At 34.9% G+C, this 26,652-nt stretch overlaps 1 protein-coding gene across 4 annotated transcripts in view; it reads left to right on the top strand.

The window, feature by feature from the left end:
• Window positions 1-11,832, top strand: part of ME1 (malic enzyme 1) — a 271,839-nt gene extending 260,007 nt beyond the window's left edge. For all 4 annotated transcript variants that reach the window (XM_074187083.1, XM_074187082.1, XM_074187084.1 and 1 more), the window contains 2 exons: window positions 5,284-5,382; window positions 11,293-11,832. In XM_074187083.1, coding sequence (XP_074043184.1) covers window positions 5,284-5,382; window positions 11,293-11,463 — 270 coding nt within the window. In that variant the 3' untranslated portion in view covers window positions 11,464-11,832. The remainder of the gene's footprint in view (window positions 1-5,283; window positions 5,383-11,292) is intronic.
• The last annotated feature ends 14,820 nt before the right edge of the window (window positions 11,833-26,652 follow it).

The following is a 26,652-nucleotide window of genomic DNA, read 5'->3' as shown; positions in this document are numbered from 1 at the left end:
TTACATGTCATTTTTCCTGAATGAATTTTATAATAATTTTGATTTGAAATTATAGTTATAAAAAATCTGAGACCTCCTAAGAGCAAGTCTCCTTAAATTCTTTAACTGTTATACAGAAAGAGTTCTTTTTTATAGATAATAATCAAAAAGTACTTGCTCTCAAAGAACTAATGTTCTACTAAAGATAAGGATTTATTGCCTATTATAAACCTTTGAAAAAGGAATTAAAAATATAATGAAATATTCTTGGCATTAAGTAATAATCCATTTAAAATATAATCCTGCCTGTATTACTGTGAGTGTAGCAACTAGAATCATGATATACTTGACTTATACAAGCACTTTCCTCATCAAAGTCCTATGAGTTGCAAGTAAAGAGAGTTTCAGAGAGCTTGTGACAAACCTTGGTCACACAGATAGTAAATGTAAGAACTAGTGTTCTAACCATGCATCCCAACTCCAAGTCCAAACCACTTTCCATTGAACAGCACAGCATAACTTTTAAAAATAAGTTTTTTAGGGGTGGCTAGGTGGCACAGTGGATAGAGCACCAGCCCTGGAGTCAGAAGTACCTGAGTTCAAATCCGGCCTCAGACACTTAATAATTACCTAGCCGTGTGGCCTTGGGTAAGCCACTTAACCCCATTGCCTTACAAAAAAAACAAACAAACAAACAAAAAAGTTTTTGATAGCCAGAATTTTTACCTAATTCATGTTTTTGTGCTTTAACATGTTTCACAAACTAGAAACTTGAGGGAGTAACTTATTAACTTAAAATTCCCCTACAACTGAAAGATCATAATTAAACTGAATTAAATAAAAAAATAACTAAGAATAACTAATATATTTCTTATCATGTAAAATGCTATTATGAATAAAAGCTATATTTGCATGTCATTCTGTATTCAGTAGACTGTCCTTCCTAGAGCAAAAGAGTTGCAGTGGCTGAAAGTGCCAGTTGCTATTTGGAAGACAAACTGTTCCATCCTAACTTTTCCTGGGAGTATGGCATCTAGGTCTTGAGGTTTCTTTAGCCCAGAAAAATTTGTTATATATATGCAAATATTAAAATGCAAAATAATCTTTTCCCTTTTCTTAGGGAAAATAGAATTATTGTCTGTTTATAACAATTGTCTTAGCGGGAAAAAAATGAATGTTTAAGAGTTCAATAAACAGTATTTTTTTTATCCTAAATCACTCTGGCTCCCTCTAGTGATTGTTTGATTGAATACCCAAATTTGATGCCCCTAAAAAGAGGAAGTAATAATTAACACCAAAAAGTACTAAGTTAAAAATAAGCTGGTATGATTAGATCCATAGGGGTCCTACTTTGCTTTCTTTTTCATTTGTGTTCCCATCTCTTACTTTCTCTACCCTCCCCTGCACTGTTGCTTTTGACTCTACCACCAAATCTACTTAGAAACCTCCCTCTCCTATTTTCAATAATATGATAAAATCCAGGATTGTATTGTACAATCCTTGATTTTACTCTTTTTCTCATCACTATGTAGGTGTCACTTCCTTTTCCCACAATTTAATTATAGATATAATACAAGACTGAATCCTGGTCCCTTTTCTGAAATCTCATCCATTCTCTTGGCTTTATCTATTACTTTCAGATTGTCGATAATATTTCTATGTAGCCATACTTTTCATCTGTGTTTCTGTCTCATATTTTCTGCTGCCCAATAGATATTTTCAAAGAAAATGTTTTACAGTTACTCCAGATTTACTTTCAAATTGGTGATGATATAGTTATACTTTTCATCTGTGTTCCTGTCTCTTATTTTCTGTTGCCTAATAGATATTTTCAAAGAAAATATCTTACAGTTACTTCAGATTTTTCTTAATCAAAGTCAGTTTTCCTATCAATAGCAATATTTTTTCCAGTGACCTAAGGATCAAAACTGTAGAGATATCTCGAATTCTTCTCCTATACTTTCATATTCAATCTTGTTAGCTCTTTTATCAGAATTTCTTGTTTAGCCTTTCCTTTCCATTTACATTGCTACCATGTTAGCTCAGGCCTACATCATCTTACTTGTAGGTTACTCAAATAGTTACCTAACTCATCCTTGCCAACATTTTCTCTTCCTCCAGTCTATTCAATATGCCACTCCTATGTCTAATCTTCCTGAAACAGTGTTTCTCCCACATCACCTACTCAGTAATCTACATCTACATATGCCTACCATTAAGTCTAAATATTCAGGCTTGGCAGTCAAAGCCCTTGCTCTTCTGGCCCCTATACTATTAAGTGACCCTGTTTATCTTCCATTGTTTATCTAAATATATTTTCCATTCAGGCAGGTTTTCTTACAGTACCCCAAATATTCAATATTTTCTGAGGTAGTAAAGGGTAATGGAAAGTCAGAATACTAGATTAGAAACTGTAATGTCTGGATTCTCCCACTAAATCAATAGATCATTGATCCTTCCAAAAGACATGCTTCCAATGCCTTCCCCCATTGATCAGGTCCTGTTATAATTGATGGAGCCTCCTGACTGATTTCTACTTCTTAAAATTCATCTGAAACATTACAGTCATCTAAAATATTACAACCAAATTAGCACAAGATTATACCACTCCCTGTCTATAGAATTAAATTTAGCTGTCTTAGCCAATAATTTAAGACCATTCTTATCCAGGCCCACCTACATCTCTAGCTTTATCTCCCCACTCTTTCCCTAGTCAAAATCTGAACTCTAGTCAAAATAGATTTACTTGCCCAAATATAACTTTGTGACCTCCATGTGAACTAACCTTTCATCCATATCTTCCTTTTTAAATCCTACACAGCCATGAAAGTCTAACTCAAACAAAATTCTCTTCATGAATCTTTGCCTGACTCCCATCCTCAATATAAAAAGACAAATTCTTGTCCTTTCTTAGAACTTTTATCATGTCCTTTTCATAGTTCACTTTTTCCATCATGTCTAACTCATTGTGACCTTGTAGACCATAGCACAACCAATGCTAACCGTGGGGTTTTCTTGGCAAAGATATCATGTGGTTTGCTTTCTTATCATATCCTACCTTGTATTAAAGTTTTGTATATTTCTCTTTATCACCTTACTATTTTATATGCGCCTTGAGGGTAGAAATTGCTTCTTAATCTTTGTGCTCAATTTTCATCAGTTTATGTAAGTCTTTGCAAATTTCTCTGAAACTCCCTTTAATTATTTATGTGCCTTAATCATTCCTTAATCATTTTTGTATACTTTATCCAGAATTTTATATAGTCCCTTCTACTCAGTAGAAACACTATTTATTGGAAGATTGAAATCTATAATGGAAGTATAGTGTTCCCCTTTGAGTCAGCCTTTCTGGCCTTGTTGTTGGGCTTCCAGATGTTCACTTGGGAACAGATTTCTATCTTTATTGCCACTCTGTAGATCAGCCCTCTGAACCATTACACTTGTTCTTCAATTAGCTCACATGAACCAAATGACTATCTCAGTGGTCTCCCAACATTTTTGATTATCTTATAGATTAAAAAAAAAGAAAAAAATTTTAAAAGTGAGCATGTACCTCTAATTAATATATGTATATTTATTTATAAATTATATGTACATACTAGTCTGTGAATAATTAATAATAAAATACACATGGTTTAAAATGGAAAAGGATGAAACAAATATGAAATAGTATTCTAAATAATTTGATTTATTTGTTCATAGTCTAAAAAATTTTGTTCTTTTAAAATTAGTGGTGATTTTAATAAAAAAGTATTAATTTGGGGGCGGCTAGGTGGCGTAGTGGATAAAGCACCAGCCTTGGAGTCAGGAGTACCTGGGTTCAAATCCGGTCTCAGACACTTAATAATTACCTAGGTGTGTGGCCTTGGGCAAGCCACTTAACCCCATTTGCCTTGCAAAAACCTAAAAACAAAAACAAAAAAAAAGTATTAATTTGTTGACAACTTAACAAATTTATGTTGTAGTTATATATGTAAAACCTATATTAGATTACTTACTGTCAAGGAGATGGGGAGGGTGAAGACTGGAACTCAAATCACTACAAAAAAATGAATGCTGAAAGCTATCTTTTTATATAGCTGGAAAAATAGATAAATTTATTTAAATTTTAAAAATAAATAATATGTGCTATATTATTAAATATGATTCAATAATTTTGAAAATTTTAGTTTAACACTGTGATGTATCACATGGTAACAATATGCATGGTCAGACAAAACAAATTCCCACATTGACCCAATGCAGAAGTATCAATTTCATTCTATATCTTGATTTCATCACCTATCTATCAGAATCAAGAATAGTCACTGCATTAATCAGAGTTCTTAAGTCTGTCTTTTCAATATTGTTGTGATTATATAAATTTTCTTAATTTTGCTCACTTTGCATCAGTTCCTACAATGCTTTACAAGTTTCTCTGAAATTGTCCATTTCGTTATTTCTTATAGCATAATATTATTATATTATAATTTGTTAAGCCATGCCTTGATTTGATATAAAATTAATGAATATGGATAAGAAAAAAGTATTTTTTTATTTTCCTTAGCCACTAACTGAAATTTCTCGTTTTCTTTAATTATGAGTGTAGCTAATGAATTACAGTAGTTTAGCAGTACCTGTAACTTTTTTACAATAGAAATCACAGATATTGTCATATTACATTACAGTTGTTGAAGATCTCTAAAAGTACTATTTTTGCTCCACCACAACTTTGAAATTAATGTAATTAGTATACCAGCTCTTAGATTGAATGTGATCCCTGTCTTCCCATCTCTAGACTCCATTTAAGTATAATTGATTTTCTTAGTAATCCTTTTATTTTATATATTTAAAACGTTCCTATAAGAAAAAGTCCATAGACCTCACCAGACTGCAGAAGGGGTCCCATGATACAAAACAAGTTAAGAATCTCTGCATATTCTAAAAGAACCTCTAGCACATTTATGTTTTTTGTCTAATTTAATCTATAAATGTTGTTTAGGTTAATGTTTAGAAATTCAAAAAAGATTAAGTTGTAAAAAAAATCAATTTAGACAGTTATTATTCATATGAAATAAATGGCTACTCCCAAGCTCCTCCACCCCATCCCCCCATATGTTGTAATAAAGGCCTAGTTTATGAACTGAAATGTTGGACAGTATTATTCACTATTATTGATAATCTGCTCAGCACCAAGTCTTGAAGTCCTTCACAAAGAGTAAGCACATAATAAGTATTTATTGACTTTTTACAGAATTCCCATTATGGATCACAAATTGCATTTGGGTGGCTTAAAGTTCAACTTTATTTCCATTTTATTTCTAGGTTATAGCTAAAGAAGTATCAGATAAACATTTGCAAGAGGGTCGTCTATATCCTCCTTTGAATACCATTCGAGATGTTTCCTTGAAAATTGCAGTGAAGGTAAAAACCTCTTCTTTTGTATTCCCTTTCTTAAATTTAAATCTGGTTATATTAAATAAATAAATGCACACACACAATATTCTGAATTACTGAAAATTGACCCTTTACTCTTCCTCAATCCTATATCTAATAATCAGTTGTCAAATCTGTCCATTCTTCTTCTAACACCTTTCATTTCTATCTCTTTCTCTCCATTCAGTCACCTCCCTAGTTTACCTCTCACACGGACTATTTTAACAACCTTCTAAATTGATCTCTCTTTCCTCTATTCTTTACTCTTTCCCATCCATATTGATACTATAAAATAATATTCATTTTGAACAAATCTGTGCCACTCTTACTATGCAAGAATCATCAATGGCTCTTCTCAGCTCTAGGGTAAATCCAAATCCAACCTAATATTTACTACCCAGAACAATCTGGCACCAACTTACCTGCTTTTTGTTTAATTTTTCAACTTTAATAAAAATAATCAAACATTTTCTCTTCCTATCAACTTCCTCTTTCCTTCATTGGAGGGTTTTGGGATAATGTAGAAATAGACATGCATGGTAACAATATGCATAGTCAGACAAAATAAATTCCCACATTGACCCAATGCAAAAGTATCAATTTCATTCTATATCTTGATTTCATAACTTATCTGTCAGAATCAAGAATAGTCACTGCATTAATCAGAGTTCTTAAGTCTGTCTTTTCAATATTGTTGTGATTATATAAATTTTCTTAATTTTGCTCACTTTTCATCAGTTCCTACAATGCTTTACAAGTTTCTCTGAAATTGTCCATTTCATTATTTCTTATAGCATAATATTATTAAATAATACTATATATTATAATTTGTTAAGCCATTCCCTAATTGATAAACAGTCCCATAGTTTTCAGGTCTTCATCACTACAAAAAGAGCTTCTGTGAACATTTTTGTGTATGTGGTTTCTTTTCCTCTTTCTTTGATCTCTTTGGGTTACAGGCCTACTAGTAGAGAATCATTGAGTCAAAGCATATGTACAATTTAGTAACTTCATCTGAAATCTTCCTATTCATAATATTTGACTATTTGCCATGGGGGGGAACTATTCTCATAAATTTGAATTTCTTAAATATCTTTATATAAACTAGTGTGGAGAAAAGGGAGCAATGATTTCAAGGGTATGAACCAGGGTAACTCAAGAGATGACAGAGACTTTATCAGAGACACTTGGTGCAAAGATTTTCCCCCCTCAATTAATCTTAGCTTTATTAGCTTTGTACAAAACCTTTTTTTTAAGTTAAATCAGAATTGTCAGATTTATCCATCCCTCTCTATTCATTAGTTATTCATGAATTCTTTGCCACTCCATTGAGCTAAATCTCATCCTACCTTTCCAGTGTTATTTCACAATGCCCTCTAAGGTTATTGCCAAACTGTTCAATTTGATATTCAACATTCCATCTTCCATCTCTATCCAGAACCTGGAATGTGCTTTATCTTTACAGCCACCTCTTAGAACTTTTTATATTTAAAGTCTGGCTCAGCTACTGCCTTATTCTTAAGGCCTTTACTTACTCTCAGACCATCTATTTCTGTTTTCTCCTTCCTTAAATGATCTCCTATTTATCTCTGAATGGGCCCCTCCCCTGCTCTTTCCAGGTAAGCTCCTTGAGGGCAGGTTGTTTGGGGGTTTTTTTATTCCTTGTTTCTGCCACAGCAAGGCAAGGAGCCTTGTACATATTAGGGATTTAACAAATGCTTGTTGAATTGAATTAGGTGAGTAGCCAGTTCTATTAGGAATCCTCTTTAAATTTAGTTCAGCTACCAGAAGACATACCTGTCTCATTTTAAACAGTGAGCTCAAACCCTCTACATCATTTCAGAAACAAAGTTTGCATGAATTTATAGAGACAAATCCTCAAAGGTTTTACTTATTGCAAGAGTGAAAGAATATTAAATATTCCTACATAAAAGTGATCTGACTTGAAAATGATCATTCTGCCAAAAACACATTGTACAACCTAACAGCAACATGGGGCTGATGATCAATCTTAATGAACTCACTCATTTCATCAGTGCAACAATCAGGGACAATTTTGGCATATTTGCGATGGAAATACTATCTGTATGCAGAGAAAGAATTATGGAATTTGAACAAAGACTATTAACTTTAATTTTTAAAAAAGTTATCTTATTATGTGACCTTGCTATCTCTTATATTTTGTTTTTTCCTTAAGGATATGATTTCTCTCTCAACACATTCAATTTTGATCAATGTATAGCATAGAAACAAAGTAAAGACTATCAGACTGCCTTCCATGGGGTTGGGGGGGAGGGAAGTGAGATTAGGGGGGAAATTGTAAAATTCAAAAAAGAAGTAAAATTTTTAAAAAGAAAAAGAAAGAAAATAACCATTCTACTCCCAACTCTTTTACTCTTGAGAAAGAGGAAAATTTCAGACCAGATCAAAATTCCAGAAAGTTAAGGTTGCATTGGAAAGTCTTCTCTCTTTTTGAGCCCTGAAAATTGAGAAGAGAATTGGAATTAACAAATAGTTTCTTTTTAGTATGATTATAGTATCCAGTTTAAGAGATGGAAGATGCCTTAGAAATCATTGAGTCCAACTACCTTCTTTTTCCTAACCTCCATGTATCTGTTGAGGTTACCCATCATCATTTTGGTTTTTTATTTTTTTTCACATTACTAGAAGTCTCGTTACAAAAGAAAGTATAATCCCTCTCCCCCACAAAGATAAAAAAAACCTCAAGAAAAATAAAGTGAGATAAAAAAAAGTGCGCTTCAGTCTTTTTACAGATACCTCAGAAGCTTTGTCATTTTCTGAGCATGTAGTTTGAACTTCCATGGACCAAAGTAATTGTCTATGGTCAGATTCTATTCTGCTGTTTGCTCATTTCTCAAGTCTGTGACTTGATTTTAACTCTTTGCTGAGGTGGAGCTCTGCTTCCAGGGTAGAGAACACACTGTCCCACGCTTTTAAGGGGTTTTGTAGCTGTTTTCAGGGACACCCCCAGGGATCTCAATTCCTCCAGGGTCTTATGAGAGGCTCTTACTTCTCTCCTGGCCTGTGCTCTGGTCTGTGTATGATCACAGGCCCTCCCCTCTGCCCTGGAGAGTGAGGAGGGTCCCTGCTCCACTATGGCAGTAGGGGACTCCAGACTGTGACCTGGATCTGAGTATAGGCAAAACCACAGAGTCCTGCCCCAGGAAGAACAGATACACCTCTGCAGTCTCCCCCATGCCCTTACTGTCTGTGGGCTGAGGGCTCTGGAAGCAGCTGCTGGGGGACTCTGCTGGTTCCTGGCTTGGGGCTGTCCTGATGCCTGTGCTGGCCTGGACTCTTGCTTGTTCTGGTGCTGCAGTTTTCCTGCTGACCTTCCAGGTTGGCAATTCCTGGGCTGAGATGTCTAGCAGCTGCCTCCCCCTGCCAGTGACCCAAGCACCTCCAAGGGCCCAGGGGTCTGTTCTCAGATGGCTGGAGCTGGTGTGCTCCAGCATGGCCTGGTTCACACTGTGGTGGAACAGACTCTTCCACAGATCTTCCAAGTTGCCTTGGGGCAGAAAATTGTTTCACTCAATCTTTCTATGGGTTCTGCCTCCCTATAATTTGAATAGAATCATTGTTTAAAGGCATTTGGAGAGGTCTGGGGGAGAGCTTCTGGGGATTTCCTGTCTTCCTGCCTTTGCCCCCCCCCCCCCATCTCCATCCTTTTAAGTCACTGAGGTTCATACCCTCGAAGTCATTCTTGATGCTCTTCTTTCCCTCCGGCTTCATATACAATGATTTGTCAAGTCTTGTTGACTCTATCTTCATCGTATAACTTACATTGCTCCCTTTTCTCCATGCTAGCTAGCTCAGGCCCTCATATGCACTATTGCCACAGACTTCTAATTGATCTCTCAGTTTCTAGTTGATCTCTTAGTCTTCTATACCCAATTCATCTTCCAAATAGTTGCTAATTTGATATTTCTAAAACACAGATCCTTTCAGTCTCCAAAAAGCTCCAGGGCTTCCTCACACCCCTAAGATAAGATACAAATTCCTCTGAGTTTTAAAGCTCTTCACCATCTGGCTAGAGTTTACTTTTTCAGATTTATTTGTCATTACTTTATTCTCTACAATTCTTAGAGAATTGTATAAATACTAGCTATTATTTCTATAGCAAGATTCACAAAGTCTAGAAAATTGGAGAGTTTGAGTTTTGTTTAATTGTTAGGATTATAGAGATCTAAGTATCTTTATAAACAGAGAAACCAATGAAAATTAAACTTCTCAGTTTAAATGGGATAATTGATGAAACAAGAACCTGAAGGAAGTGGAAAGTTATTGGCTCAGAAAAACATAGGTGGAGGGGTTAACCTTGGACTACTTTCCCAACCCAGAGATGAGAAGGAATAGAGAAAATAAATGAACATTGAGAAATTTGGGGGCAGTGAAGAAGATGTGAGAATTCTCTTATGGATGTGTCAATTTTCTTCATATAATAAAAAAAATTAAGCTTTCTTCTAAGAGTACAATAGGGAGTGGGGTAGGAAATTTGATAAGTTCAAGAAAGGTTTGGACCAGCCACTTAAGATTTATGATGGGGAGTCAACTAGTTAGGAATACTATGAAATGCTGAAAACTGACATTAAGTTATAATTTGGAACAATTCCAATCATCATTTTTCATACTTGGAAATGAAAAAGTTAAAAGCAGAAAAAAATGGGGGCTAAGTTGAGTAAGGATTTGATAAGATGGAAATGACAAACAATAAGATAGAATAATTTAGGATACTAAAAGATCTAAGATTGAATTCCATAAACAATGACTTTTTGCTTCATAGCAACAAATGAAGCCAAAAGGGTGATGGTGGTTGGACACAAATATTCAAACTCAGTAATTTTTGTACTGTCTTATCTTTACCCTCAAGTTTAATTTCCCATTCATAATTAATAGCTCCATGAGGTTAGGAATTCTGTTATTTAAAAAAATAATTTTAAAAAATAATTGTATTCACGTCCTGGAAAATAGGTTAGGGATTCCAGTACAATGCCTTCCTCATAGTAATTGTTAATCAGTTGAATTAAATGGTCTGAAAAATATTGAGAAACTAATTGTCACTATATCAATGAGGAATAGGTTCATTTAGCATGAAGGAGTGAAAGAAGTGGAAGGTAATGGACAAAAAGAGGTTTTTGAAAATTCAAAATTAGATATTGAGATTAGCAGCAGAATTATTCAGATTTATCATAAGTTAATGACTAGTCTAACCATTTTACTTTTGAAGATAGGAAAGCAAATTTTAGGAAAAGCTGGGATTGGCATAAGACTATCAAATAAGAAATGTCAACTTAATAATTCTAACATAAATACAGCCTCTGGTTCTTTAGAATATTGCCAATTTCATGGTATTTATTCTCATTAATGGACATAACTTATTCAATTAATTATGTACATATTCCTCATGCCAGATTAACATAATAATTTTAACAATTTTATCTCACTATTTACCTTGATTATATAATAACTAACACATTTCTATCCCAACTATCTGGTCTTACAAAATGTAATACTTTTCTATTTGCAAAGACTATATAGTTTCTTTCAATCATTATAGAACTCTTTAGACAATGGTAATTTTCCATGTTAGGTCAGAGGGAATTCCTATGGTGACCACTAAAGGTTATATACTAGAAAATTTGGATTTAGGAAATAAACACTTACCTTCCTTAGTTTTTCTGGGTCTAGTGTCTTGTAATACTTACAGTTTGATTCCAGAATTACTCATTGATACAGAATGCCTACATAATGTGTCTAACACACATAATGTGTCTAACACTTAAATCCTGTAAGATTGCTTCTTCTACCAAAGCATGCAACACCTTTAAATTCATTATGTTTATTAAAATATAAATGTGTACTTTATTATATTTCCAGATTGTCGAAGAATCCTACCTTGATAAGACAGCTACTGTCTACCCTGAGCCCCAAGATAAGCAAGCATTCGTTAGCTCCATGGTATACAGCACTGATTATGACAAAATTCTACCTGACTGTTATCCTTGGTCACAGGAAGCAATGAAAATACAGGCTATAAATCAGTTCTAGAAACAACACAGTGCAGCAACAAATATTTGTGATTCTATTAATGACATTTTGAAGTATTTTTCCTTTGTCAAAGATGAACACTTTTTATGATTGCTTAAGCTCTCAAATTAATATAATAATTTTTGTTTATTAATGTTGTAGTTTAATTATCTCTTGATTGATTGACAGTCATTAATCCAATTTAGGATATACAGCCCTTCAGACAATAGTCCTGTATTTGCATTGTTTGTTCATATTTTCGATTTAAATCTTTTTGTCCCAAGTTCTTTCTAAAAGTTGTTGTACGTACTGAAAATCTCAGCATTTTTACATAGTACAATGAATAGTAACACTAAAACTAGCAATAAATCAATATAAGCAACTTTACAATATGTGATTCTTTTGTTAATCATTTTAAGCTATGCTTTTTTTTTATAAAAATAAGTTTTGGGAACAGAGCTTTTATACTTACAACAGAAACTGCAATGTCAGTGTCTTTGCAGTTTCTAAAGAAAGTGACTTCTCAGGTTTTATCAGTAGCCCATGATTAAGTTGATTCGATTTATGCAGCTGATTAAAAATTTTTGAGAAGGCTCAATCAATACTGTTTACAATGCTTTGTACAGCTCCATGTTTGTTTATTTCCTTTCCTTCACCTTAAGCAGCCCTACTCCACTTTATCCACTGCATTCCCTGCCTTTGAACTTTACCTTAGACACACCTTCCCCCTCTGCAGCTGTCATGCCATAGACCTGGAAAGGGACCATGCCCCTGTTTCCATTGAAGACCCATTCCTAGTCTCTGTGGTGTAACAACTGGAAGATAAAACAGGAGACACAGAGGTTAAGCAGGATGCCCTGGTATGCTCCTTTTAACAAGACCCCTGGATCTCATTCTCCATAAGAAATTGTCTTGCTACATAATTCCAAACCAGGTGACCAGATCATTCCCTCTTTTCCATTATCAACTATAGTGCTTCTCCATTGTTAACTCAGGCAATTGAAAATTATCTGTATTGTAATAAAATAATCTACCTCTGCAGTTCTGAGGGAAATTATAAGTGAAAAATGTATATAATAATATTCTCAGTAAGTACCATTATCTTTTTTTTTAGTTATATTCTTTAAAAAAAAAGGTCTGGAATCAAATGTAAACTATCATTTTAAAGTTACCATGACAACTGTAGAAGAGCATGCCATGTTTTGCTGAAATGAGCTGTGATAGTTTTACTTTATTACATCAGCAGTTGAGCCAGTGACATAAATTCTCAAGCTCAGGTTTAACAATCATTTATTATTTTTCTATATAATTATTTTATTAAGGAAATTTATTTCTTTTGAGGTCATCTTTGGAGATGTACTTAAAGATAAAAATATATTAGAAAAAATATTTTCTGTGGGGTTGAAGATTATAACAAATTTTGTTTTTAGGGACTAGAAAATTGGAGTGGTAGTGGAGAAGTAGGAGTTTGGAGGATACGAGTCAACAGCATTGTCTAAGTGTAATTGTTTTGGAAAAGTAGTAAAACGAATTTCATAACTTGTCTATTTCCATGTTTTCTTATAGCTCTATTAAAACCTATTTATCTATGCAAAAAATTGTAATGAACTATAAATGTAAATGCTTAACTAAAGAGTGAATTAATAAAATAAGATGCCCTGACCTTTATTTTCTTCTTTTTAAGTAATTCCTATCAGTATATCACAAATTGCTAATGTGTATGGCCTTATATTATTTGATATCAGTGGGGATTTTTTTTATTTTAACTCTTACTATAAACTAGCAACAAATTAAATTTTTTATTGTTAGATTATCATGTACCTCAATCAGCTATATAGATTATCTAGAAAACATAGGAACAGAATTCACAAGAAAAACTGAAAACATGACATTAAAATAAAGCAGAGCATTGTATAATTTTAATAACCAATTGACCCTGAAGAAAAGATAAGGAAATCTACCTTCTTCCTTTCCACATATAGAACTATGAGAAAATAACTCATATATTATCAAATTTGGAGGCTTTGTTGATTTTGCTTAAGTTTTTTTTTCTTTGTTAACAAGGAATCACTCACTGGGGATGATATATACACACACACACATATATATATTTGGAATGTAGAAAAAAATCAGTAAGATCTCAATTTAAAAATATAAAAAAATAGATGATAAATAAGACATTTAAATTAATATTTTTCAATTAGTACAGGATTTTTTGTACCTCAAGCAAGCCCTGCAAAGGTCACTTGGGTAGAAGTTATGGAAGGAATGACAGACCATTTCTCTTGGGGAGATGAAGATCCCAAAACACCACAATGCTGCAGTAATAGCAATTTATTGAATATATTAATTAAATGGGCTTTCCAGGCATGTTTTGCCTACCTTCCTCCCTCTAGGAAGGAGGTCATCTGGTAACTTCCTATTTTAACAAGTTTTCTTGGTAACTCAGTGCTAAGGTATTATGTTTCTTCACATTTGACATCTGAACTGGTGATGGGAGTAGAATGGTAATCCTTCCAGCAAAGAGAGATGCTTTGGGGCACAAGCTGAAAGATGGCTTGTAATAATCCATTCTCTTCCCCAAATCTGCATATATTATTTTAGAACTGGAAAGGAGCTTCAGAACCTATCCAACTCGTTTTATAGAAAACTTGAAACCCCACAGTGGAGAAGTAATTGTGGAGGTCACAAAGGAAAGGTTATTTAAGCCCATATTGAAATTGAGGCTGAGCTGAGATATAAGAAAAGGACCCTAGAGCTCACAGATGGTTAGACCTGAAAGAGACTGTGAAGATACCTTCATTTAAGTTCAAACTCCACCCCCACCCACCCCCACCTCATTTAATAAAAGAAGAAAGATTCATATTTAATCAGAACAGAAACTAGGACCCAGGTCTCTGGGTCCGAGGATCAGACCTCTTACAACCAGATTGTTGAAATGCATCCTTCAGTGTGCTCCACAGTCCTCAGTAGAGCAGGAACTTTACAAATGATTCAAGGAGGAGTGGCTAGGTGGTGCTTTACAAATGATTCAAGGAGTGGCTAGGTGGTGCAGTGTATAGATCACCAGCCCTGGAGTCAGGAGGACCTGCCCTCAAATGCAGCCTAGTATGACCTTGGGCAAGTCACTTAATCCCATTAGTTTGCAAATAAATAAATAAACAAAACAAACAAATAAATAAATGAATGAATGAATAAATAAATAAATAGTAAAAGATTCAAGGAGGGTCAGATCCAGGAAGGCAGGGTTCCACTTTGGCTTTCCAACTCCCCAAATCAACCCTGCTTTTGCTTGGCAAGAAAGATTGCAAAACAGAAGAGAACAGAGCTAAGAGGGGAAAGTAAGTTTCCTGGGCTGAGGGTCTAATGTCCCCTCCCACCTTTATCTTTCAAGAATCTCTCCCCACCTCACTCAGAAGAGAAATACTGAAAAGAGATAGAGAATTAGACTTGAGGGGCTCATGTACTGATCCTCCCTAGCTTAGCTCCTCCACCTCACTGAACAGTCCCTAGACTAGTCATCCTGATGGACTTTCCTCTCCCTCACAGTGGAAGGAAAATGATTCTCTTCACCCCTCCAAACCCCCAAAACAGTCAAACTAAGTGAATGGAAGAAGTCAGAGGAGTGACCATCCATCCCATCCATCCCTCACCTTCAGGTAAATTAAGTGCTTTTGATAGCAAGCCCTTCTATTGAGTCCTAGACCCATAGGAGCTCATTGCTAGGTTGGGCAGGTCCAAGCTTCCTCACTTGAAATGGACCTTGGGGATCATTCAGAGCATCAACTGTGCCAAGCTGCCCCATTGAGGGCTCTTACAGTATTTATCCTGAGAAAGCTCAGCTCAACCCTTGATGCTTTCTTTGTCTTAATTCATCTCCTTTGCAGTTACTCCTTTCCTCTTACTATTTACTAAGAAAAGTTTATACTCCTAGGAGCAGTACCAACCTTGGAGTCAAGAGGACCTAAGTTCAAAACCAACCTCAGGCAATTTAATAATTGCCTAGCTGTGTGACCTTGGGCAGGTCACTTAACCCCATTGCCTTAAGTAAAAAATAAAATTTTAAAAAGAGAGAAAAAATGCTATTAAAAAAAGAAAAAAAGAAAAGTGTACACTCCCTTCTGAAACTTCCAAATCACATTATCAGTTTTCCAAGTACCATCTTGAATTCCAACTCTAACATCAGTACCTATAGAGTATTATTATTATTATTATTATTATTATTATTATTATTATTATTATTATTATATCCAAAAATCTCTTGCAGTCAGACCTTGACTTCTTACTCCTTGGTTCTTGAGCTTCCTCTTTTATTCCTTTGATGTGGGAACTTTGGAGTTTGGCTACGGCATTCCTGGTCTTTTGGCGTTTCAGGAAATGAAAAGTGGATTATTTTTGTCTTCATTTCACCCTCTGCCTCTTATAGATTTAGAAAGTTTTCATGGATGGATAGATGACTTCTTAAAATAGAGTATCCAGATTTTTTTCAGGCTTAACTTAATTTTATTTACATGTGAAAATTCAAAGTTCTCCTCATTCAACCTTTCTGGAAAGCAATTTGGAATTACACCCAAAGGGCAATAAAAATGTGCATACCAGATAGCAGAATGTTGATTAAAAAACACAATCTACAATATGCTGCTTACAAGAAACTCATTTGAAGCAGAGAGACATATAGAGTAAAGGTAAAATGTTGGAGCAAAATATATTTTGCTTCAGCTGAAGTGAAAAAAGCAAGGGTAGCAATCCTTATCTCACACAAAGCATCAGCAAAAATAGATAGCCTTAAAAGAGATAAGGAAGGAAACTATATCCTCCTAAAAGGTACCATAGATAATAAAGCTATTTCATACTGAATATATATGCACCCAATGGGATAGCAACCAAATTCTTAGAGGAGAAGCTGAAAGAACTACAGGGACACACAGGCAGCAAAACTCTACTAGTGGGAAACCTCAATCTCCCACTATCAGATCTAGATAAATCAAATCATAAAATAAACAAGAAAGAAGTTAAGGAGGTAAATAGATTGTTAGAAAAACTAGATATGGGAGACGTATGGAGGAAACTGAATGGGGATAGAAATGAATATACTTTTTCTCTACAGTACATGGTACTTACAGAAAAACTGACCATGTACTACAACATAAAAAACCTAATAATCAATTGCAGAAAGGCAGAAATAGTGAATACATCTTTCTCAGATCACAATGCAATAAAAGTCATATGTAATACTGGGCCAGGGAGATATAGACCCAGAACCAATTGAAAACCGAATAACCTCATTTTAAAGAATGAGTGAACCAAAAAACAAATTATAGAAAGAATTAACCATTTTATCCTAGATAATAATAATAATGAAACAACATATCAAAACCTATGGGATTCATTCAAAGCGGCTTTTGGGATATATTATAGTTTTAAATGCTTACATGAATAAATTAGAGAAAGAGGAAATCAATGAACTAAACATGAAATTTAAACAATTAGAGAAAGAACAAATCAAAAATCCCCAATTAAATACCAAATTAGAAATACTAAAAATTAAAGGAGAAATTAATAAAATCGAAAGCAAAAAAAACTATTGAATTACTAAATAAAACCAAAAGTTGGTTTTATGAAAAAAAACCAATAAAATTGATAAACCTCTGGTCAATTTGATTAAAAAAAAGAAATAAGAAAACCAAATTGCTAGTATCATAAATGAAAATGGTGAACTCGCCACCAATGAGGAGGAAATTAAAGTAATAATTTGAAATTATTTTGCCCAACTCTATTACAATAAATTTGATAATCTAAGTGAAATGGATCAATATTTACAAAAATATAAGTTGCCCAGGTTAAATGAAGAGGAGATTAAATACCTAAACAACCCTATCTCAGAAAAAAAAATTCAACAAGCCATCAATGAACTCCCTAAGAAAAATATCTCCAGGGGCCTGATGGATTCACAAGTGAATTCTACCAAACATTTAAGGAACAATTGGTTCCAATCCTATATAAACTCTTTGGAAAAATATGGAAAGATGGAACTCTACCTACCTCTTTCTATGAAACCAATATGGTGCTGATACCTAAACCAGGAAGAGTTAAAACAGAGAAAGAAAATTATAGACCTAGCTCCCTAATGAATATAGATGCAAAAATCTTAAATAAAATTGTAGCAAAACGATTACAACAAGTTATCACTGGGATAATACATTATGATCAAGTAGGATTTATCCCAGGAATGCAGGGTTGGTTCAATATTAGGAAAACTGTTAGTATACTCAATTATATCAACAACAAACCTATCAGAAATTATATGATCATATCAATAGATGCTGTAAAACCTTTTGACAAAATACAGCACTCATTCCTACTAACAACACTAGACAGTGTAGGAATAAATGGACTATTCCTTAGAATAATTAGCAGTATGTATCTGAAACCATCAACAAGCATTATATTCAATGGGGAGAGGTTAGAGGCATTCCCAATAAGACCAGGGGTGAAACAAGGGTGCCTATTATCACCACTACTATTCAATATCATATTAGAAATGTTAGATTCAGCAATTAGAGAAAAAAAAAGAAATTGAAGGAATTAGAATTGGGAAGGAAGACAAAACTCTCACTCTTTGCAGATGACATGATGGTCTACCTAGAGAATCCCAAGAAGTCATCCAAAAAACTACTGGAAACAATTAGCAATTTTAGCAAAGTTGCAGGATATAAAATAAGCCCTCATAGATCCTCAATATTTCTTTATCTGTGACTAGCAAGATACAGCAGGAAGAGCTAGAAAGAGAAATCCCATTCAAAGTAACCTCAGACAATATAAAATACTTGGGAGTCTATTTGCCAAGACAGACTCAGAATCTTTTTGAGAACAATTATAAAACACTTCTCACACAAAATAAATCAGATTTAAATAACTGGGCAAATATCACAGGCTCATGGATAGGTAGAGCTAATATAATAAAAGTGACAATTCTACTAAAACTAAACTACCTGTTTAGTGTCCTACCAATCAAAATTCAAAAAAATTACTTTAATGAGTTAGAAAAAATTGTAAGTAAATTCATATAGAGGAAAAAGTCAGGAATTTCCAGGAATTTAATGGAAAAAAGTGCAAAAGAAGGGGGCTTAGCCCTACCTGATCTAAAATTATAAAGAATCAGTCACCAAAACTGTTTGGTATTGGCTAAGAAATAGAGTGGTGGACCGGTGGAACAGACTACGTGCAATAGCAGGAGACAATTATAGTAATCTGCTGTTTGATAAACCCAAAGCGTCCAGCTATTGGGATTAAAAACTCTCTCTTTGATAAAAACTGCTGGGAAAATTGGAAGTTAGTATGGAAGAAACTTAGATTAGACCAACACCTCACACCCTTTACCAAGATAAGATCCAAATGGATACAGGATTTAGACATAATAAACAATACTATAAGCAAATTAGAAGATCAAGGACTACTTTACCTATCAGATTTATGGAAAGGGAAGCAGTTTAAGACTAAGGAAGAGATGGAGAACATCACCAAAAACAAATTAGATGATTTCGATTACATTAAATTAAAAAGCTTTTGCACAGATAAAACCACTGTAACCAAGATCAAAAGAAATGTAGTAAATTGGGAAATAATCTTTACAACAAATGATTCTGACAAAGGACTCATTTCTAAAATATACAGAGAACTGAGTCATATTTAAAAAAAAGCCATTCCCCAATTGACAAATGGTCAAAGGATAAGCAAAGGCAATTTCCAGTTGAGGAGATCAAAGCAATCCATAGCCATATGAAAAAATGCTCTAAATCATTAATTATTAGAGAAATGCAAATTATAGCTTCTCTGAGGTACCACCTGAGAGGTGTCTCAGACTAGCCAATATAACTAGAAAGGATAATGATCATTGTTGGAAGGGTTGTGGGAAATCTGGGATACTATTACACTGTTGGTGGAGCTGTGAACTCATCCAACCTTTCTGGAGAGCTATTTGGAACTATGCCCAAAGGGCAACAAAAATGTGCATACCCTTTGATCCAGCAATACCACTACTAGGTCTATACCCTGAAAAGATGATGAAAAAAGGGTAAAAACATCACTTGTACGAAAATACTCATAGCAGCCCTGTTTGTGGTGGCAAAGAATTGGAAATCAAGTAAATGTCCTTCAATTGGGGAATGGCTTAGCAAACTGTGGTATATATATGTCATGGAAGACTATTATTCCATTAGAAACCAGGAGGGATGGGATTTCAGGGAAGCCTGGAGGGATTTGCGTGACCTGATGCGGAGTGAGTTGAGCAGAACCAGAAAAACACTGTACACCCTAACAGCAACATGGGAGTGATGATCAACCTTGAAGGACTCCATCATTCCATCAATGCAACAATCGGGAGCAATTTGGGGTTGTCTGCAAAGGAGAGTGCCATCTGTATCCAGATAAGGAGCTGTAGAGTTTGAACAAAGTTCAAGGACTATTCCCTTTAATTTAGGGGGAAAAAACAGATATCTTATTGTCTGATCTTGTTACCTCTTAGAATTCTTGTCTCTTCTCTAAGGATATGATTTCTCTCTCATCACACCCAATTTGGTTCAAGGTACAACATGGAAACAAAGTAAAGACTGACAGATTGCTTTCTGTGGTGGGGGAGGGAAGTAAGATTGGGGGGAAAATTGTAAAACTCAAATAATATCTTTAATAAAAATGAATAAGAATTCAAAAAAAAAAAGAAACCAGGAGGGATAGGAATCCAGGGAAGCTTGGAGGGATTTGCATGAACTGATGCTGAGTGAGATGAGTAGAACCAGAAAAGCACTGTACACCCTAACAGCAACATGGGGTTGATGTTCAACCTTGATGGACTTTCTCATTTCATCAGTGCCACAATAACGGACAATTTTGGGCTGTCTGTGATGGAGAATACCATCTGTATCCAGATAAAGAGCTGTGGAGTTTGAACAAAGTTCAAGGACTATTCCCTTTAATTTAGAAAAAAAACAGATATATTATTGTCTGATCTTGTTATATCTTATGCTTTTTTGTTTCTTCCTTATGGATGTGATTTCTCTCTCATCACACTCAATTTGGATCAATGTACAACATGGAAACAAAATAAAGACTGACAGATTGCTTTCTGTGGGGGGGGGTGGAGGGAGGGGAGTAAGATTGGGAGAAAAATTATAAAACTCAAAATCTTTAAAAAGAAAAAAAAATGTTCATACTTTTTTATCCAGATATACGACTACTGGGTCTATACCCTGAAGAGATCATGAAAAGGGGTAAAAACATCACTTGTACAAAAATATTCATTGCAGCCCTCTTTATGGTGGCAAAGAATTGGAAATTAAGTGAATGCCCATCAATTAGGGAATGGCTTAGCAAACTGTGATATATGTATGTTATGGAATACTATTGTTCTATTAGAAACCAGGAGGGAGGGGAATTCAGGGAAGCCTGGAAGAATTTGCAAGAACTGATGCTGAACGAGATGAGCAGAACCAGAAGAACATTGTACACCCTAACAGCAACATGGGGGTGATGATCAATCTCAATAGACTTGCTCATTCCATCAGTGAAATAAACAAGGACAATTTGGGGTTATCTGTGATGGAGAATACCATCTGTATCCAGAGAAAGAATTATGGAGTTTAAACAAAGACCAAAGACTATTTCCTTTTATTTATTTATTTGTTTGTTTGTTTGTTTGTTTGTTTTTTAGATTTTGCAAGGCAATGGGGTTAGGTGGCTTGCCCAAGGCCACACAGCTAGGTAATTATTAAGTGTCTGAGGTCAGATTTGAACTCCTGACTCCAAGGCCAGTGCTCTATCCCCTGTGCCACCTAGCCACCCCAATTTCCTTTCATTTAAAAAAAAAATCTTATTATGTAATTTTCCTATCTCTTATATTTTTTTTCTTAAGGACATAATTTCTCTCAACACATTCAACTTAGATCAAAGTATACCATGAAAACAAGTAAAGACTAACAGACTTCCTTCTGTGGGGGGTGGGAAGGGAAGTGAGATTAGGGGGAAAATTTTAAAATTCAAAAATAAATAAGCTTAAAAAAATGAACATTCAAAGTTCTCATACTCTTTTTTTCTTTTAAACCAAATGGGGAAATGTAACAAATTACAGTATCTATCACAGGATACATAAAGCTGGATATTATCACACACACACACACACACACACACACACACACACTCTCACATAAACCCCAAGATTCCAATTCATCTAAAGATCTGTGATCTTGTTTTTTAATGTGACACTCCTAGCAACATGAAAAGCAACCCCTTTAAGTTTAGTGAAATATTGTCACCCAAAAACTCCTTGCTCAAATGCCAGCTTCCCAGTAATGAGCCATTCTGAGATTAGTCCTCAGGCCACCAACAAAAAAATCTTCACTTCAGCTGTTCCAGCTTGGTAGTTAAGAAGTGCCAGAGCTCTGTTTTTCTGGGATTCAATTCAATTTAATGAATAATTATTAAGCATATATTTTGAGCTAGGACTTTGTGACCAGAATTTTAAAAAAAAATTATTTATCCCAAAGGCCTAAGATTGAAGCATACTATACACCTCCAGAAGAAAATTAATATTGTCTGAATACAGACTTATCATGCTACTTTCCACTTTCTTCTGTTCTTTTTTTTATTCAAATCTTTTGCAAAATGACTAATATGGAAATGTTTTACATAATTGCATATGTATAACCTATTTCTAATCACATACCATCTCAGAAGGGGTGAGGAAGGGATAAAATTTGAAACTGAAAACTTTAAAGGAAGCAAGTATTTAAAAAATTGTTTTAACATGTAACTGGGAAAAAATAAAATATATGTTAATAAAAATTAATAGGAAAAATAATTATTTTCAGGGAATCCAGTAACCATTAAATGATTTTTCCTTCAGTATTTTCCAGGTCAGTGTTTTTTATAACAACTATCTTACATTTTCTTTTATATTTTCAATTTATTTCTAATCTACCATTTCAAATCTTAAGAAATCACTGATTTCTATTGGTTCTTTTCTTGTTTTCAAGGAATCTGCTATTGGATAAGGTTTCTCTTATCCACTTTCTCTTCCAAGGCATGTTAGTCTTTTTCAGATTTCTTCTTCTAGAGCTTTTAATTGATTTGGGGGGGACATTTTTGCAAGGCAATGAGGTTAAGTGACTTGGCCAAGGTCACTCAACCAAGTAAGTATTTGAACTCAGGTCCCCCTGACTTCAGGGCTGGTGCTCCATCCAGTGTGCCACTATCTGACTCTGATTTTTTTAAGTTCTTATTTTGTTGTAGATACTCATGTAGTCCTTGTGAAAAATTCATTTTTTTCCTTTGAGTGTCTTCTTATAGTTGTTATTTAGTTTCTTATTCCTTTGGGGATATCTTTAGATTTGTAATAATTTTTAAAATATTGATCAGTATTTTCTTTGAGTTATTAATTTTTTCTGTCCAGTTTTAATTCCTGAATTGAGAACCAAAATTCATTCTACCTATTCTGACTTTTTTTTCTTTTCTACTTCCATGGCTTCTAAAATGAAATCTATATTTCTATTGGTTTATTTTGGCTCAGTTTCCTATTGGCTTCACTGTTCAAGAAACATCAGCACATTCAAAATATCTCAGGGCATCATGCAAATCAGAAACAAATGACAGCTTGTCACTCTCTGGTTGTTTGGCACTTTTTCTCTTTTTTGTTATGTTTGTTTACTAAAATAACAAAAATGAGGGAATTATAGTATTTCATCAAAGGTATAATGAGTTTTAAGAAATGAATAAATATTACAAGCTAAGTTCTAGCAATTTTTTCCCCTGTGAATGGAATGAACACAACTATAGGCTCACATTAAGGAAAAGTAAAGAATGTAAGTTTGTGATTTCCACATGGGGCGGGCTGTCCATGTGCCCACCTTAAAGAGAACCCTGATTACAAGTGCCAAACTCAACATAACATTAGGTATTGGTTCTGCCAAACAGGTGTGAACAGCTGAATCCCACCACTCTTCAGGACCCTCTGAGTGCATCTCTACGTAGACACTGGGTAACCTAGAACTGAGAACCTGAGATTGCTTGGTCTTGGGGCTACAACCCACCCCACTCTGGGTCATACCCTGGGGCTCCAAGATCCCTACCCCAGGACTTGGAACACAAATCCTTGGAGACTAAATATGTTCATCTCTTTGGTCATCCTGGGAGACAACCCTTCAGTGGACTGGCTTTGTTGTTGGGCCTGCCTCTTGTTTTTCAAGTGGACTTCTTATTCAGCTCTGGCGTTGTTCCAGGCTGCAAGAAGCCACATGCTCTATCATTGACTGTCTTTATTATTTGTTATGGTGCAAACTTTAAGGTTTCACTGGATATGTGGATATGTGAGGGGGTGGGAGAGGAGAGGAAAGGGGTGTGCATCCTGTTCAGTTAGTCATCTTGGCTAGAAGTTCTTTTCCATGTTTTTGATAATTGTTCCTTCTGTTGAGGGAGAAATTGGTGCCTCCCATAAAGATTGAGAGCTCTTGTGAAAGTGAAGACTCAGGGCCAGCCCTGGAGCTAATTTTCATTTCACAAGCCCAAAAGACATGAAGCTGTTTGAGGACAAGGTGAATAAGGAAAGTCCAGGTGAGGAGTCTGATGAAAGCATGAAAGGACTGCAGCTGGGACTAGGGGAGACAGCCTAAAGGAAAGGGAGAAAGAAAAAGAGCCATAAGAATAGAGGCCAGAGTGCCCAGCAGCCTAGGCCTGGAGCATGTGGCCATCCTGCAAGGGGGGGAATGAAGGAAGAAGACAAAGAAGACACTTCTCTTTAGATCCCCTCTCTTAAATACATTTCCAAAGTGGCTTGGACAAGAGTGGCGCTTGGGGAGTGTTTATCACCTGGCTCCAGGTACTCTCCACCAGCCATAGGGGTGGCCCTTCAAGGACTGGTCACGACAGTACTCATTGCACATGGGTGATGGTCCACACATTAGTCTTTCCTGTCCCCAAAGGGTAGACCTTTAAGTCCAACATAAGTTATTTCCTGTTTCCTGTATCATATTCCCCTCTACATTTTTGGGATCCAGGGTCATCTGGGAATTGGGATGAGGATCAACCAGTCTTCTATAATTTCTTCAAAGATGAAAGGAGGCATTGTGCTCACCCTACCCATCCTTTTAAGGCCCATTTGGAGGGGAATGCATTGCAGTGGGAACCCAGTTGGAGCAAGGTCCCAGGATGATGGTTGTTGGGCCCAGGTACTGGCTGGGTGGTTAGTATCCACGACTGGAGATGTAGAGCAGGCAGCCCGGCAAAACAAACCTCAGAAAAAGATTAAACAACAAAACCAGAGAGAGAGACATCTGACAGAGGCCTGGGGGGGGGGGGGGGGGGGGAGCAAAGCCAGGAGGCCTCTAGAGAACAAGAATTATACTCTACAATCCTAAGCCAGGATCAGAATACTCCATAGAATGTGGATTCTAATAGCACACCGATCCATTCATAGCTCCACATTAATTGAGCTGCAACCAAAGGCTCAAGAATGGTAGAATGCGCTGAATAATCATTTTAGAATAGCACGTGTCCAATGAATAATTTGCAATAATTTTTCTGTTTTAGCTTTAGCCAGGTTTAGATTGAACAAAAACTTCTGGTTGAAGAATAGATCTCTTTTTAAAGGGGTTTTAAAATAGAGCAAGGTCATTATCCTGACATAAGCAGTCATGCTTATATTTCTTTTCCTTAAACTTGTGATAAAGAATCAAGTAGATCCAATGGCTCACTCTTATAATTAATTAATGAGCACCTGGTATGCTTGTGATAATTTGCTATAAAGAGCAGATAGGGACATAAGGACATGTTCCCTTAGGTATTTAGAGATCTGTTACAGGCAAAGGTCACATGGACAATCCTTTTCAATGAGCCGGGCACCAGGTCTGCCAGGTGAGGCATTTCTTTAAGGGAATCCTGTTCTAGCTGAGACTGAGGTCTTCCTTTTTTTTTTCCTTAGGTTTTTGCAAGGCAAATGGGGTTAAGTGGCTTGCCCAAGGCCACACAGCTAGGTCATTACTAAGTGTCTGAGACCAGATTTGAACCCAGGTACTCCTGACTCCAAGTCTGGTGCTTTATCCACTATGCCAACTAGCCGCCCACTGAGGTCTTTCTTTCAAAGGTTACCTCCACCTATAGTATGTCAACCCCATAAAGCTAGTGACTTCAATAGCATATTGTTGTCTCTTTTACAACATGCCTGAAATCAGATAAACCAATTAAATATATACATAACATATATACATTTTATATATATAGATTGCAATATATATGTAATAATATATTGTAATATATATGATAATATAGTAATTTCCTATAATCAGAACTTCAGATGTACCATACTATGATTATGAACATTATCAGCAAAGACATCCAGAAAAAAAATTATAACTAATTCTATCAATTGCTGTTCATTTACCTAATGATTATGCTGTAAATGAAACATAAACAGAACTTGGCTTATAAAAATACAAGAATCTTAAATCACACTTAAGACTTAGATTTATACTTTTAGACTTTTTACAATGAATCTGTTAGTTATTAACCATGCTTAAAATAGATAAATATAAATCATTCTTCCAGAATTCTTTAAAACTTTTAGAACATCTTAGGTGACTTTAAATTTTCAATATGTATTTTTAATTCCAAATGTAATAAAACATATAGTAAGAACAACCAGATTTCCAAGTCAAATAACACATGAATTATTATACTTTACAAAACAATCTTTTCATTATAATATTATACATAGCCTACAGCTCTTAATACCTTTAAACCTCAAATGAAGGTGAAGGGAAATTTAGGCAATTACAAAAGTTGATAGCATAACTGATAAAAAAAACTTATAGTAATAACAACCAACTGATTTATGGCAGGCAGTTTACAATCACATAGAGATGAATCAATAAGTTACCCAGTCCAGTTAACAAAATTTCAAATAGATTCATTTTTCTTATTTTCAAATAATATGTTATGTAATTTACTTTAGTTATATATCTATATCTATCTATATATGGATATAGATATGTCTGTATTCCCTTTCATGAACATGTGGAAGACAAAGGTTTCACAAACTTTCTGGGTCAAAAAGACCCCGAGAAATTGTTGACAATGTATTCTCCCTCCAGCCTTCACATATCAAAACTTTACAATTTGGTGTTTAGGGATCCATTCTTTTTTTTTTTTTAACAGAAAGTATTTTTA

This window comes from Macrotis lagotis, chromosome 5 (assembly GCF_037893015.1).
Source record: "Macrotis lagotis isolate mMagLag1 chromosome 5, bilby.v1.9.chrom.fasta, whole genome shotgun sequence".
NCBI lineage: Eukaryota > Metazoa > Chordata > Mammalia > Peramelemorphia > Peramelidae > Macrotis > Macrotis lagotis.
The sequence above is the reverse complement of the archived record's forward strand: the minus strand, read 5'-3'. Positions and strand labels throughout refer to the sequence as shown.